General features: G+C 40.8%; 1 protein-coding gene across 2 annotated transcripts in view; it reads left to right on the forward strand.

Annotated features, from left to right (window-relative positions):
• Positions 1–17182, forward strand: part of LGR4 (leucine rich repeat containing G protein-coupled receptor 4) — a 125547-nt gene that overhangs the window by 91236 nt on the left and 17129 nt on the right. For both annotated transcript variants that reach the window (XM_073347792.1, XM_073347793.1), the window contains exons 5-10: positions 11449–11664; positions 12629–12700; positions 14782–14850; positions 15439–15510; positions 15603–15674; positions 16702–16770. In XM_073347792.1, the coding sequence (XP_073203893.1) occupies positions 11449–11664; positions 12629–12700; positions 14782–14850; positions 15439–15510; positions 15603–15674; positions 16702–16770 (570 nt within the window). The remainder of the gene's footprint in view (positions 1–11448; positions 11665–12628; positions 12701–14781; positions 14851–15438; positions 15511–15602; positions 15675–16701; positions 16771–17182) is intronic.

A 17182-nucleotide genomic window follows, 5' to 3' on the forward strand; every position in this document is an offset into this window, starting at 1 on the left:
TGTACTCAATGCTTTTTTTGCCTCTGTTTTCACTAACAAGGTCAGCTCCCAGACTGCTGCGCTGGGCATCACAAAATGCCGAAGAGATGGCCAGCCCTCTGTGGAGATAGAGGCGGTTAGGGACTATTTAGAAAAGCTGGACGTGCACAAGTCCATGGGGCCGGACGAGTTGCATCCGAGAGTGCTGAAGGAATTGGCGGCTGTGATTGCAGAGCCACTGGCCATTATCTTTGAAAACTCGTGGCGAACCGGGGAAGTCCCGGATGACTGGAAAAAGGCTAATGTAGTGCCAATCTTTAAAAAAGGGAAGAAGGAAGATCCTGGGAACTACAGGCCAGTCAGCCTCACCTCAGTCCCTGGAAAAATCATGGAGCAGGTCCTCAAAGAATCAATCCTGAAGCACTTGCATGAGAGGAAAGTGATCAGGAACAGCCAGCATGGATTCACCAAGGGAAGGTCATGCCTGACTAATCTAATCGCCTTTTATGATGAGATTACTGGTTCTGTGGATGAAGGGAAAGCAGTGGATGTATTGTTTCTTGACTTTAACAAAGCTTTTGACACGGTCTCCCATAGTATTCTTGTCAGCAAGTTAAGGAAGTATGGGCTGGATGAATGCACTATAAGGTGGGTAGAAAGCTGGCTAAATTGTCGGGCTCAACGGGTAATGATCAATGGCTCCATGTCTAGTTGGCAGCCGGTATCAAGTGGAGTGCCCCAAGGGTCGGTCCTGGGGCCGGTTTTATTCAATATCTTCATAAATGATCTGGAGGATGGTGTGGATTGCACTCTCAGCAAATTTGCGGATGATACTAAACTGGGAGGAGTGGTAGATACGCTGGAGGGGAGGGATAGGATACAGAAGGACCTAGACCAATTGGAAGATTGGGCCAAAAGGAATCTGATGAGGTTCAATAAGGATAAGTGCAGGGTCCTGCACTTAGGACGGAAGAACCCAGTGCACAGCTACAGACTAGGGACCGAATGGCTAGGCAGCAGTTCTGCAGAAAAGGACCTAGGGGTGACAGTGGACGAGAAGCTGGATATGAGTCAGCAGTGTGCCCTTGTTGCCAAGAAGGCCAATGGCATTTTGGGATGTATAAGTAGGGGCATAGCGAGCAGATCGAGGGACGTGATCGTTCCCCTCTATTCGACATTGGTGAGGCCTCATCTGGAGTACTGTGTCCAGTTTTGGGCCCCACACTTCAAGAAGGATGTGGATAAATTGGAGAGAGTCCAGCGAAGGGCAACAAAAATGATTAGGGGACTGGAACACATGAGTTATGAGGAGAGGCTGAGGGAGCTGGGATTGTTTAGCCTGCAGAAGAGAAGAATGAGGGGGGATTTGATAGCTGCTTTCAACTACCTGAAAGGGGGTTCCAAAGAGGATGGCTCTAGACTGTTCTCAATGGTAGCAGATGACAGAACGAGGAGTAATGGTCTCAAGTTGCAGTGGGGGAGGTTTAGATTGGATATTAGGAAAAACTTTTTCACTAAGAGGGTGGTGAAACACTGGAATGCGTTACCTAGGGAGGTGGTAGAATCTCCTTCCTTAGAGGTTTTTAAGGTCAGGCTTGACAAAGCCCTGGCTGGGATGATTTAACTGGGAATTGGTCCTGCTTTGAGCAGGGGGTTGGACTAGATGACCTTCTGGGGTCCCTTCCAACCCTGATATTCTATGATTCTATGATTCTATACAACAAACTTCTCTGGCAAAGGTAGTGATGAAGTATGCTTCCTAACCAATATAGCTGTGCCAGCAAAAGCCCTCAGTGTAGATTCAGTTGCACCATCAAAACTACAATTTTACCAGTAGCTTATTTTGCTCTGGACTGGAATAAGCTATACTTACACAAGTGTAGCAGGAACACTGTGCCATTCATTATAGTAAGGCTATACTCGCACAGCAGTCCTAGTGGAGACCTGGCTCAAGTTGCTGTGACCCAAGACTAGACTAATGCATTATTTTGTAAGTTATCTTTATGAATTAATATTTTGATTAGATTGGGGGGAATAAAATCCTCATGCATCCATATGGGAGGGTGAACTGCAGAGATACAAAATCAGTGTAACCTAAACTGCTAGCAGTTTGGAACTGCTTGTGAGGGGATGGCTAACCTGGTAAAATGGGATAACCTATGTTTGCAGTGAATCATTCTAGCTTAATGGATACTCTGGATAAAAAAGGCTGATAGTGTTCTTGTTGTGGGTAATAGAGCTAGGTTCTGGTTAATTTGTCTACTCTGACAAAACGCATGCTGCTACACACAACTGTATTTTAGTAGACTTCACTAGACGTGATAGTTTGAAGAGGGAACATCTTAAAAATGAATGAAGACTGAAAATGCATGAGTAAAACTGGAGTTTTACTAATTGTATCATTACTATAATGATTCTGGATCAAAGATCTTTGAATGCAAAATTATAGCATTATCTCGGATGGATTTAAAGAATGATGGATTTAAGGGATAGATCAGTGAGCACCACTAACTATTTTAAGGTAATCAGCGTCACTGTGCTTGATGCAGTCCTTTTTTCTTTTTTTTTTTTAACTAACTAATCTGGGGGGATTTTTTCCCCTTGAAGTTTTCAATTCTATTTTGTTGTTTCTCCACTATTACTGAAGGGTTAAAGATTATCTGCTTATAAATGTAAATGTATATTAAACTAGAATTGTGCTGACAGGCTAGAAGGAAGGTGGTGGGGAACAGAATATTCAGCATGTTTATCCTTCTTGACCAGCAAAAGAAATACAAGTTCAGATACACTGAATTTGCTTCTCCATCCCTACATTTGTTAAGAATAGTAAATGTTTGAGCTGTGTGCTAAAGGAAATAAATGATCGTTTAATATGCGGCTGTTTAAATGTATTCCTTTATGGACTTTACAGAATTGTTGAGTGAGGTTTCCATACAGTGTGTGTACCTTCAGGAGCTGGTTTCACTTTAATCTGAATTGTGGGGCATTTTTTAGCTTCAGGAATCCCTTCAAATTTTGTACCTTATCTACTAATTGGGTTTACTTACATTCTAAATGTTTGAGTGAAGAATCAGGGAGTGAGTGATTTAGAAACTGAATGCATGAGCATCCTTTTTTTTTTTTTAAGCTATGACTGCAGAAGACAGTTGACTGTTCACCTCAGTAGTAGTCATTCCGATTGGCCTATCAGTTGTTTTATGGTTCTATTTACAAGACATGTGAGTGAAAGATTAACACCCAACACAACTCCAACTTGTCGAGATAACTTGCAGCAAATTTTAAATGTGTCAGATGGTGGTATTCCAAGATCATACATATGGAAAAACGTACCTGACAAACCAAACTTGTCTATTGAATAAATTAGTTTATGAAATACTTGGATATTTGCTGAAATCTCCATACTTTGAGTGGAGCAAATCCATGTATTTGTGTCTCTTAGTACTTGAGATATAGCGAGCAGCTGCTGGATGTAATGAGCAAATGGTACTTGTGAAGTCATTTTGTTAGAATATTTTTTAAAGTGCTTTTTCTTGACACAGTGGATTTAGTTGTCCTACATTCTAACAGAATTTCCATTGTATCCAGGCTTAACAGTACTTCACTTTGAAAATCTAAAATCTACTCCAGAGTTGTTTGAGTGATTTTCCTTGTGGTTTTTGAAGTAGCACTTGAAAGGAGCAAAGTTCATTACTGATTGCAATTGACCAAAAGTAGTTTAACACAAGTGTACACTCAGTAGTGATTGCCTTCTATTAATATCAACATTTAACTTTCCCTGTTAGTATAATACTGTTACATTTCCAGAACCATGTAAACTGAAGAATGGGGAGGGAGTAGTGTGATTGAAAACACTACCTGGAAAGAAAAACAGCAGCTCCTTGTGTTTTTTGAGAGCTTAGTTCTAAACAGATTTCTTCCATCTTAAAGAAAACAACACAAACAAAATGTGTGTGAGGGAGGGGTTTGGCCAATTGCTGGGAATACATTTATCATTAACGTTACCAAAATCATGCTTATGAGATTTTTGATCTGTTGGCCACTTTGGCCTGATGGATTTTGTTGGGGTTCTGTGGCCCGGATCTGTTAAGGGAGATCTGAAGCCAACCGGGGTGATTGATTGTTCTTTAAGAGATAAAATAGAGCTGTCAAATACCAGTTACAGGCTGGATGGAGAGTTGCTCAGTGCTGGAAGGGAGACTACAGAACTGGAGGAAGACTTGGATTTTGTTTTTTTCCCCCTCATGCTATGCTTTTTGCCCTCCCGTCCTGTCTTGCTTTACATTTGTCCCTCAGTTTTTCACCTCCTTCCAATCCTGCTGGCATCATGCACACCTGCAAAGTGCCATCCTGTGCCTCTCAATCAATCACTCACTCTAATTGTTAGTGCTCCCTGCTCTGACAATCATGCAGGCTTGCAGCTATGAACTGAGCATCGGTCGGGGGTGGGGGGGGGGGAATACAAATTAAACTGAGCATGAAACTCTCCTTTTGTGAGTGCATGACTCCTCCTTCCTGTCATGTTTCAGAAGTTAATGAAGGAAAGGAACAGGCTGGGGAAACAACGCAGAATGGACTAGGCAGGCAGTGGAAGGCTCACAGGCTGTCACAGGAGAAGTCCCAAATATGGGATACTCCTGCTACAGGAAGAAATAGGCCTATCCCAGGGCATCACCGTTTGGACAGATGACCAAGGGGCTTTAACCTATTGAGCTCCTCTCCTGGCTCTGATACGAAGTGCTCCCCAGAACCCTCAGCTGGAGAGCATTTCTGTTAGAATGCTCCCGCTGTGTGACCTTTCATTATGTGCTTAATGTATGTTACAGTAATCTGCTGTTGTTACAGCGTTATTGGGGAACTGCTAATTCTTATGTGGTTGTATTTAGTTAGGGCTTAGTTTATACTACCTACCTACTTTGGTATAACTACATTGCTCAGGAATATGAAAAATCCACACCCCTGATCAACATGGTTATACCGACCTTAGCCCCCCTATGTCAGTAGGAGAGCTCTGTCCTGTCGGCTTAAAGCATCTTCACCAGATGGGCAGCAGCAGCGCAGCTGTATCGATGAAGATGTGCCGATGTAAACTTGTAGTGTAGACCTGCCCTTGATGGTTTACACTCTACCATTGTATGTCTCAAAAAGCCACTGTCTTATCAAGCTGTCAGTACTGATTGTGGGGAGCCTTTTACTGTAGGGTTGGTTTCTAAGGCTGCAATTGAGGAAGGTTGGCTTGTTCCAAAGGGACCGTACAGGCAACCTCATGGTGCTTTGTTTTACATTTTGTTGGGCTCCCTGTGCAACAGAAAGCCACTGCATATGCCTCTTTATTTAGGGGTTATCTGTGTTTGTACTAAAGGTTGTTTCCTGTTGAGTTCAGGAAAGTTGTGGTCCATGTGTCATGTTTATCCCAGAATTGCGTTGCACCCTCCATGATTGATGCATCCTCAGCAGATTGTGTTAGAGAGTTTTTATAAGCAATTTAAATGTGTTTGATTCAAAACCATAACTTGGCAGGCAATAGTTGCAATAAAAAGATAATTCAAAACCACCAGCTTGGCCTCCACTTCTGAGAGAGTAAGAAATATCTGGAAAGGATAAAACAGCAGCTCCTTGTGTTTTTTGACAGCTTAGTTCTAAAAAAAGCTAGTATGGTAGTTGAAAGCTGTTAAGCTTACAGGTTTGGTTTATCTTTTAAATCTAATTTTAATGTTGTGCTCTTATGAGAACTACAGGACACCTGGGCTTCTCTGCTATTCTCCCTCTCTCCCTCCCCATTTGTGCAGTTTGAGCTTATGTGAGTATGGAACCTGACAAGTAATAATAGTAAAGATGACAGCTCAGCAAATAAACGCTGAATTTATAAACTAGAATTTAAAGTAGGCCTGTCGCAAGCCAATGCCTATAGGGAAGCTGGAATTGGAGTGGCTTCTAAAAGATTAAGGAATTTAAGTGTATGCTGCAAGCTGTAATTTAAACAACATGAAATTTTATCTTTAATGTTTTAATGGACAAAAAAGACAATTTTTGTAAACCTATAGTCCATTGACTATAGGCCTCTTTCTGCTATTTAGTGTGAATAAACATTTCCCTATCCCACCTTCTAAAAAGCAAGAATATTGACTGTTCTCTTTAGGAAGAATATTATATAGTAGTTACCAAATATTTAGGGGTTTGTTTTTTTAATTTTTCTTTTCTGTTTGATCCTAAAGATATACCAACATTTATAGCACAGGTTAATAAAAAAATGCAAGTTCAGATTCAATAGCTGCATTGTAGCCCTGTTTGAGAGTACTTTTGGTAAGAATTCGTCATTTGAAGGGGGAAAAAATAGATTGACTGAATTGGCATACAAGATCCGAGTCTGGGAAACAAAAAGTAGCACAACTATTAAAATCTAGTTAAGTTCTGAGTGCCATAAAACAAAAACAGAAATGTAACACTTTGGGGCCTGGTCTACACTAGGAACTTACATCGGTATAACTACATCTCTCAGCGGTGTGAAAAATCCGCATCTCTGAGAGACGTAGCTATACTGACCTGACCACTGGCAAAGACAGTGCTAGGTTGAAGAAGTCTTCGGTCCACCTAGCTAGCACCTCTCGGGGAGGTGGATTACCTATGCCAATGGGAGAAGCTCTCCAGTTGGCGTAGGGCAGGTAACGTCTATGCTATGTGCTACAGTGGCACAGCTGCAGCTTGATCTATCCATTTTGTGTAACCATAAAAATATCCAGATTGGTTCTTTAATATCATTTTACAAAGTATTATGGCATAGGTTTATCCCTAATACCATAAAAATGAATTTCTATGAAAAGTCTAGGCGTAATACTTATATTTCCAAAGTGTTTTGTCAGTCAGCCCCTGGGACCTCTGAAAAACCTAGGGTAATGACACTCAGTGTTAAAGAAATGGAAAGTCACTTTGTAACTGGAGAGTTGCTGAGAGGCGCAAAATAATCATAGAAAAATGTTCTAACACTGCTTTGCGGTGCTGACTTTATGACCTTGCATCAATACTTTAATGCTCACCCGTGATGTTGATATGGTGTTAACAGCATGACACAATGATTATTTTTCTTACTCCCTATGACTCCATAACACATTTCCCATGTCACCTTTCACATCTTTCTATCAGAGAGAATTGAGGGAGGTTTTTTCCCCTCTGCTTACCCTCTTCCAAATTTTTGGATGCAAGGGACTCGTCAAAACCATTTTTTCTTCCTTGGGGCCTAGAACAGTCATTGGTGGCTTGAGTGGCAGGGGTTGAACATCACTGATATGGGAATAGTAAAATAGTAAAATACTCAAACCAGTGGCTGATCCCATTTGGAGCTCAGGTTCTAAGTCTTGCAGAATCTCAGAACAGTGTCTGAGCATAGATTTGTAGAAGTGTAGGGGTGGAAGGGGCCTCGAAAGGTCACCTCATCCAGTCCCTTTCTCCCCCTCCGTCCCCTTTCTCTAAACTGGGGATTCCCCAACTTCCCTTGGAAACTTGTTCCAGAACTTAACTACTTTACAATTAGAAACATTTTCCTAATATCTGACCTACATCTTCCTTGCTGCAGATTAAGCCCAATGCCATCCATGTTGTGATAGAATTTAGCAGAGATAATTAGGGATGAAGTATCGGTCATCTTTTACTCTGAATTTCAGCGCTGTAGTTGGCTTACATCATAACCGTAACATTGCGTGGCTCCGTCCTTTTTCAGCCCTTTAGCTGTAGAGTTGACAGCTCACTGAGACATTTTACAGTCGAATATGCCTGAGCAAATGTAACTTGGTGAACATATTTAGAAAAGAGACTCTGAAAATACACAACTCCCTGCAGCAGAAACAGGAAAGCTGTCTATGAGTAATCACAAGGACCGAGAGGCATGTGTCTCAAAAGTATGTTGATTTGTGAAAAAAGAACAAGGGCATTTGTTGAAGAAATGAGCTGGAGATGTTTATTCCATTGGAAAATAATTCTTTTGATCTTCAGGGAGGTGTGTGACTTTCGGAGGTGGAGAAAGAGACACAGGTAATTTCTCGTTGATTTTTTTTCCCCTAAGGGAGCTGTAGGCTTTTTTATCACCAGTCATTTAATTTCTCTGAAATGTTCTAGTCTCAGCACAGGCTAAAAGTATTCACAAATAAGGGCGTACACACCTGCCAGCTCATAGGGCTGGCCAATGATATGCAGTTGCCAGTGTATGAACTATAGGAATTAACTCTTTGATGTATAGCTTTAGAGGTAATGGCACCTTGCTCATCTTAAAACCAAACCAAGCAAAACAAAACTTGGGCTTCAGAACATTTAAATTTTCCCCTTCCTATGCCCGTGTACTTGTGGCTTACTTTGCTGCATTTCATAGCTTTTATTATTAAACAGGAATTCAACTTCTGCTGTTTTTCCCAAAAAGTCTTAAAGATTTGAACTGTTTGAACACCAAACTTTCTTTGAATAAGCAAACTAGGGAAATGTGGTCTAGATTAAATTACTATAAGGTGGGTGCACAACTGATTGTTAGACCATTTCCAAAGGATAGTTATCAATGTTTTGCTGGCAGATTGGAAGGCCTGTCAAACTAGTGTGGCCATGCAGGGGTCAGTCCTGGGGCTGGTACTATTCAATATTTTCATTAATAACTTCAATAATGGATTGGAGAGTAGGCTTATAAAATTTGCAGATGGCACCATGGGAGGGATTGCAAGCACTTTGGAAGTCAGAATTAGAATTCAAAAGGACCCTGACAAATTGAGAGTTGCTCTGAATTCAACAAGATGAAATTCAATAAAGATAAGTGCAAAGTACTTCACTTAGGAAGGAAAAGTTGAATGCACAACTACAAAATGGGGAATAACCGACTAGGCAGTAGTACTGCTGAAAAGGATCTGGGAGTTATAGTGGATCACAAATTGAATACAAGTCAGCAATGTGATGCAATTGCGAAAAGGCTAATATTTTGGGGTGCATTTAACAGTAGTGTTGTATTTAAAGCAAGGGAGGTAATTGTCCCTGTTCTGCTTGACATAGGTAAGCCTCAGCTGGAGTACTATGTCCAATGGGTTCCGCACTTTAGGAAAGATGTGGACGAAAGTGGAGAGAGTCCAGCAGAGAACCATCAAAATGATAAAAGGTTTAGAAAACCTGACCTGTGAGGAAAGGTTAAAATAACTGGGCATGATTAATTGTTCTCCATGTCCACTGAAGGTAGGACAAGAAGTAATGGGGTCAATCTGCAGCAAGGGAGATTTAGGTTAGATATTAGGAAAAACTTTCTAACTAGAAAGGTAGTTAAACTCTGAAATAAGCTTGCAAGGGAGGTTGTGGAATCACCTTCATTGGAGGTTTTTAAGAACAAGTTGGACCAACACCTATCAGGGATGGTCTAGGATTACTTAGTCCTCCTTGAGTGCTGGAGGCTGGACTTGATGAGTTCTTGTGGTCCCTTCGAGCCCTACATTTGTATGATTCACAACTCAAGATAAGAATTTGTTGCTGATTTGTTGCATAGATCTGTGGTTCCCAACCAAGGACACACAACACACAAAGGTCTTCCAGGGGGTACGTCAACTCATCTAGATATTTGTCTAGTTTTACAACAGGCTACATAAAAAGCACTAGCGAAGTCAGTACAAACTAAAATTTCATATGACTTGTTTGTACTGCTCTATATACCATACACTGAAATGTAAGTACAATATTTATTTCCAGTTGATTTATTTTATAATTATATGGTAAAAATGAGAACATAAGCAATTTTTCAGTAATAGTGTGCTGTGACACTTTTGTATTGTTATGTCTGATTTTGTAAGCAAGTAGCATGGGCGGTGGGTATTGAAGGCAGGGGGAGGCTGTGCCTCCCCATACAGCCTTGCGTGGCCCCACCCACACTCTGCCCCCAGGCCCTTTCCTGTTTCCTGGGCTGTGCTCTTGTGCTTCCTGTTTCCTGGGCTGCGTGTTTCCTGGGAGGCTCTTCCCACCCTCTCCGTGTCGTCCCCAGCTGCCCGGGGCCAGCTGGGGCTAGGAGCATAATGGGAGCTGGCCTGTGCTCTGGGTTGGGGGGGGCGGGCATGTGCTGCCCACCCGTCCGGCGTCCAGGAATGAGGGAAACTTGGCTCCAGTGGGGAGGGGGCCTCGTGCAGAAGGGGTGGTCTGGGCCAGGGGTTAGCCTCCCTGAGCCCAGGGTTCACCTACTGCCCATTAAGTAGTTTTTAAGTGACGTGAAACTTGGGATGTGCGCAAGACAAATCAGACTCCTGCAAGGGGTATAGTACTCTGGAAAGGTTGAGAACCACTGGAATAGAGAGCATGCTAAATACTGAAACAGTATTTAAATATAACTCTCAAAGTGAATGTAGCCATTGGATAGAAAATGGGAAAGTAAGTTGGTAGAGAGTGTAGTTTTGTGCAGGAAAAGAATACAAAGTCTGTTTGCAAGCAAAGTCGATCAGGCTCAAGGTATCAGGCAAGGAGTAGTACCATTTTGTTAACTTTTAGATCTTTCAGTTGGATTCTGCTAGTAAAAACTACACCTTCTGTCGTGAGTACTTTCAGATCTGGAGCCTGAAACTGATGGCAGACATTCAGCCACCTAGGTTTTCCAGGTGTGAAGTCCTCATTTTAAATTCCCTGAAACCTAAAGAAATGTTGTGTAACTCGATAGCTTAGCTGGGTTAGTAATTTAAAGCAAAAACTAATTGCTACAAGTCCTTTGCTACTCTTTTTGAAAGAGATGAGTCATTTTCCACATGAGGACGCATTATTGCTGCTAATAGCCATGATCAGAATTAATTTGGGAAAAATATGATGGCAAAGCTAATCCTGTACAGATAACACTGATAGTGTTACCGTCTGCTGCTGTTTTTTTTCCCCAGAGTATGTTGGAAAGGATGCTCTGACAGAAAGAGGGAAATCTTTGAGTTTAGTTGGTGATACAATCCTTTATTTGTTAATGTGATTCATTGTTCTGACAGGAGGTTCAATAATATATTTTTAATAATTCTCTGACATCAGTCACGTGAGTAGTACAGTAATAACAGAAAGCAACACACTAATAGTATCTAATACTATTTACAGTGTACCTACAGAGAGAATTTCAGTCAAGATAATGTGGTTTAATGCATTAAAACCATCTCTTTGTAAATTTGTTCCAGTAATGTGTACTGCTGTGCATAGTGGAGTCTTCTGTAAAATAGTTATCCATTCAGATTTTTATAAAGATGATTGTAATTTTAAGAATTATTTTACTTTGTTAAATATGGACAGGAAAAGAATAATTTTGCTATTTGAATGATCTGAGCTGTTTATTTAGACAAAAAAAAGTTCAGGCCCCTTTCAGCAGCTTCTCAAAACTTTCAGATGATGAATTCTTCCAGTAAAACTATTTGAGTTTTTAAATATGTTCGTGTGTTTTAATCCATACTTGTACTTAACAAAGGCTTGTGAACTTCACTAATTTCAATTATTTTTGTTTCCATTTAGGCGTTTAGATGCTAACCATATTACTGCAGTCCCAGAAGACAGTTTTGAGGGTCTTGTCCAGCTACGTCACCTGTGGCTGGATGACAACAGCTTGACAGAAGTTCCCATTCATCCACTCAGCAATCTTCCTTCTCTGCAGGCCTTGACTCTGGCTCTCAACAAAATAACACACATTCCTGACTTTGCGTTTACAAACCTTTCAAGTCTCGTCGTTCTGTGAGTATTAGCAGCATTTCACTTTAAAACTCAGTTTGATCCTCCAAGTGTGGACCTGATTCAGCTAGGGTTACAATGAGAAGTGTGTGCTGTTCTGTTTCACTTCAGGTGGCTAATAGTTTGTAACCCAGAAACACCACAAACTGGTACAATTATCATCTGTATTAGACAGGTCCGCTACCAGAAAATCAAAAATGCCATGACTGAAATTGCTCCATGATTTTTGATTGCATTTCTTTTTGGTAGCATGCTCATTCTTGAAAACTGACAACTGAAAAATGTTGGCAAAAGAAGGCATTGTAGTTTTTAGAGATGGAAATATCCTCTTCATCAGGTTTGTTCCTTATGGGATATATTTCTAATGCTTTATGTAGTCTTAAATGTGCTTGGGACTGGTGTCAACAGTAGAGCTGGTCCAAACGTTTTGAATTTATTTGTTTAATTCAAATTTTCATCACACTTTTGGGGGTTTCTCAACTAACTGTAAAGCTCTTTGGAAGTTTTCCATTTTCAAAAAGCTCTGTCAGTTTCAAAAAGCCAGCAAAAAATAATAATTAAACTTTCATGACTTTTTTTTGTGGAGGTGGTTTTTGTTTTTGTTTTGGAACTGCTCTAATTGTTTGCACCATTTTGCTTGAAGACTGTTTAAAAGCCTTAGCTATAATCTGAAGGCCCCACTTCAACACTTGGAAATTAATTGCAGTTTTGTCAGAATCAGGAGTGCTGAACGGGGTCTCAGGTAGGTAATTGTGATTATATCCAATATCTTGCTCTCATCCTAGATTGTGACATCTCTTGTCTGGTAATAGGGGCATTCTTTTGTAAAGTATCACTTCCCCTCACCCTTTAACGTTTTTTCTAAAACATCCTGCTATTGTAATATCAAATAGTCAAATGTATGTTAATTTTATAACTTATCCATGAGAAACTGATTATTTTGAAACTGATTTTGTTGTCTCTTTAGGCATCTTCATAACAATAAAATAAAAACAATAGGAAAACATTGTTTTGATGGATTAGACAACCTAGAAACTTTGTAAGTACATTTTCTGTGTTAATGTATTGGTCTGTGTTTGTAGAAATCTCTGTACCCAGACTAGTTATGGAAACTAGCACTTCTGACAAAAGACTTGGAAAAAATGTTCAGATATCCCTATGTTTATAATTAGTGTTATAGTTAATAAATACTTGTTACCTCAACTTACTTTTAGCAATAAACTCATTTAAAACATTGCAAAAATATGTTGCCAATTGTCTTTGACAATACTAATTACTTCTGTCTTTGTGTAATAGTGAGAGATGCTTGAATGTCAATGGATAAAATAATCTTGAGTTTAAGATAGAGGGCTCAGAAGCAAAATTTATAGCCATTTAAGTGTTTTGTATGATATTGCATGGACTGCAGATTTCCTTTCAGCTTGCTTCGTGAATGTCTAGTAAGCAATATTTCACTAACACAAAAATTTGTTACATTTAAAAAATGCAAAAAATATCTATCATGAAATCCTGGCCCCACTGAACCAGTGACAGCTCCCACTAGTTAAAAGGAGGTGGTGGAATTTTACTCCTACTTTGTGAGGGTTTGGAGGAGTATTGGAACTTTACTTGCTCCAGAAACCCTGTAAATCTTTATTTAATATTTAGAACAGTCAGTTATCAGGGTAAATTTGTAATTTGATAATCTTTTAAAGTTAGAAACCAGTTCTAGGGTTTTTGGTTTTTTTAAATAAATCTTTTACTTCTCAGCTGGAAGAAAAGTACACTCTTTGAGCCCAGTCCTTCTCAGAAAAAAAATCAATAAGAATGTAGTCTGAGGAAGAGCTGCACGATTTTGCCCATTGACATTTCCTTGTGCATTTTTGTGAAACAAACAGCCAGCATAAAACTGAGAGCTTGACTGGCTCTTGAGCTGGAATGGTGACAGAGCAACTGTGATTATTTTATTGTGTAGCTCAGGGGTGGGCGAACTTTTTGGCCTGAGGGCCACATCGGCGTTGTGAAACTGTATGGAGGGCCGGGTAGGGAAGGCTGTGCCTCCCCAAACAGCCTCCTCCCACTTCCCACCCCCCTCAGAATCCCCAACCCATCCAACCCCCCCTGCTTCTTGTCCCCTGACTGCTCCCTACCAGGACCCCCGTCCCCTGACTGCCCCGACCCTTATCCACACCCCCACCCCCAGACAGGCCCCCGGGGACTCCCATGCCTATCCACCCCCCGGCCGCTCCCCATCCCTTGACACCCCCCCCCCCCCCCAGAACCTCCGCCCCATCCAACCTCCCCTGCTCCCTGTCCCCTGACTGCCCCGCCCCCTATCCACACCCGTGCCCCTCCCCGGGATCCCACCCCCTCTCCAACCCCCCTGCTCCCTGTCCCCTGACTGCCCCAACCTCTGTCCACACCCCTGCCCCTGACCCCCCGCCCCGGGACTCGCACACCTATCCAACCCCCCCCCCCCACTTGCCGGTCAGAGTAGTAGGAGCTCGCAGCCACACCACCCGTGCCTCCTGACGGGAGCGGCGGGCCAGAGTGCTGGTGGCGCAGTGCACTGAGCCTGCGGGGGTGGGGGGACCAGTGGGTGACGGGCCGCAGGCTAGCCTCCCCAGCCGGGAGCTCAGGGGCCAGGCAGGACGGTCCCACAGGCCAAATGTGGCCCGCGGGCCATAGTTTGCTCACCTCTGGTGTAGCTGAACAGTAAACGTTTCCAACAAATCCACTTTGCTAATGTAACAAGTATTTGTATATTAGGATTTATTTGACTGTACCTCTTCTTTTGTTCAATTATAATAGTTGTCTTTACTACAAGGTCTGTAGCTCCTGCTAGTCTCTCGTGGCTGATATTGGTGTATATTTTATAAAACCAAAGAGATTTTCTGAATAGGCTATGCAAAATTGTCATTCAGACCTGCACTTTTCTGGGTGTTTTAAAAGACTATATTTTCGTTTTAAAGGCTTCTGAAGGATAAAATCATCATCAAGATAAATCATTGTCTAAAGAAGTATATAGCTTCACTATATGGAGAGAGAGAGAGAGAGAGATCAAGCAATTTAACATGAGGTGTCCAGTGTAAAAACCTGTAGCTAGCACTGAGTGTTTGCTGATGCTGCTGTTTCTTCTAGGGATTTAAATTATAACAACATGGTAGAATTCCCTGAAGCCATTAAAGCACTTCCAAGCCTAAAGGAGCTGTGAGTATTACTACATCTTATTCTACCCATTTTCTTTATCCTTTTCTTAAATAAAAAAGTAATCCTAACTCCAAGGTTAGGAATGCCTCTCTTGTCTCATTACCCAGTAGTCTGAAATGGATGAGGTTATGCTAAGCAATGCTCTAATTACAGGAGAGCGTAATCAGCAGTTAGTGAGAGAGCCTATTATTTTTGGAGTGATTAAAAATAATCAAATTATTCAGGATAGCCATTAACATAGATCTTAACCATCAGCTATTCTGACACTGTTTTGCAGTCTCCAGTAGCAAAATTATGTAATTACTGATCATTATGCTTTTTAAAAAATACATTTATCACAGATTTATGCAGAGTGTAGCTTTCTCCCCAAAATGTTTCCATTTTAACTACTGCTATATAGTAGACAAAGGTCTGATCCTTCAGAATTACTCCTGCAATTGTGCATAGTCCCATTTGACTTTGGTGCAACTGTTCGCAGGATTGAGCCCTGAGTTTGTATATTATTTGAACACAAGCAAAATGACGGTTGATCAACTCTAATGATGCTATATTTTAAGATTTATTTCTCTTTTGTCAATATATTTTTAGGGGATTTCACAGTAATTACATTTCCATAATCCCCAATGGTGCATTTGGGGGAAATCCCCTTCTAAGAACTATGTAAGTATTATTATGTGTGTATTTGTGATCTAATTACCAGACAGTGATGGTATGAACTGATGGGAGACTGAAATCTGTTTTTAATTCCTCAGACATTTGTATGATAATCCTCTCTCTTTTGTGGGGAACTCAGCATTTCAGAATTTATCAGATCTGCACTCCTTGTAAGTACTGTCTCAATTTATAAAAGAATATCTGAAGTGAAATAGCATGTCTGTGCCCCTAGAATAACTGATTTTGCTGGTCAGATGTTACTTCATGCACAATTTTTATTTGCACTTAGTTTTAGTAACCTTTGTTCTTGAAATGTCCAGTAGTTTGAGAGTCTGTTGGATAGTCTTAAAATCTTTTGTTCTCCTGGCTAACTCGCATAAAAAAAGTAACCTAAAGCCAAATGCTCAGGTCCTTGCCCAGACAAATTCCCACTGAAGCCAGTGGAGCCTATGTATATTTCTGAATATGGATGGACATTGGGAATGTGTTTGCAGGCAAGTACATGCACATTTCAAAAAAGATTTCTAGTCTGGGAGTTCTGAGTAATGAATAAGTAAAAACTGACTTAAAAACTTCAAGATTTGAGCCCCAATCAAAAGATTTTATAGTATACTGCATACTTTATACTATATTCAGAATGTATATCTAAGTGGCACGTTCAAGTGGATGGATCCTGCTTAGGTACAAATGCAGGATCCCACTTGGGTGCCGATCCCACTTAGGTGCCAATCCCAGACTCTCCTAATCAAAGACTAATACGTTTTAGTATGTTAAATGGGGGTGATATTTGCAGAACTGCTGTGATGCCTCCTTCATGCTGATCCTTCAAATGGCACGTATTTAAAAATCAGCACTGATCTTATTTGTTGGAATGGAGCAGCCATGGAAGTTGGATCACAGCACCATCTGCAGAAAATTAGCACGTTAGCAGTGTTCTGAATTCCAAGCATGATTCTGGCAGAACGTCAAACCCACTGAGCAATATCACATGCTTTCATAGCATTTGATTAAACATATTTTTACTTTAGGTGTATTCAACAAGTGTCTTTAGACCTATGGTGTAAACAAAATTCATTGAGGCAATCAATTTATTAGTATGTAACTTTCTCATGAAAGCTTTCATAACAGTATAAAAGAATTGTCCCCTTCCTCTCACAATTTCCATAATATAATTTACAGAAGATCTTGTTTATTTAGGGTCATTCGGGGTGCCAGCATGGTGCAGTGGTTTCCTAATTTGACAGGAACCAGTAATCTGGAGAGCCTGTAAGTATCTTCTACCAAACACTGCCAATAAATTAATTTCTTGTTCTGTCTCTTGTTGGAACAATTAGTATTACAAATTAACTTCCAATGGTAGAAGTGTGGGTTAGTGAACGGGGCTGGAAGCCAGGAGATCTGGATTCTATTCCTGCCTATCTATTTTAGGTAATTATATGACTGCTATTACCAAAGTAATGGAGTGCCTCACAATTTTGAATATATTTACTTGTGAGGCCTCAGCTGGAGTACAGTGCCCAATTCTGGGTGCCTCATGTTGTAAAGATGTGGATATGTTGGAGAGAGTCCAGAGGAGCACAACAAAAATGATAAAAGGTTTAGAAAACGTGACTTCTGAGGAAAGATTAAAATAACTGAGCATATTTAGTTTTGAGAAAAGAAGACTGAGGAGGAGGGA

This window comes from Lepidochelys kempii, chromosome 6 (assembly GCF_965140265.1).
Source record: "Lepidochelys kempii isolate rLepKem1 chromosome 6, rLepKem1.hap2, whole genome shotgun sequence".
NCBI classification, from domain to species: domain Eukaryota; kingdom Metazoa; phylum Chordata; order Testudines; family Cheloniidae; genus Lepidochelys; species Lepidochelys kempii.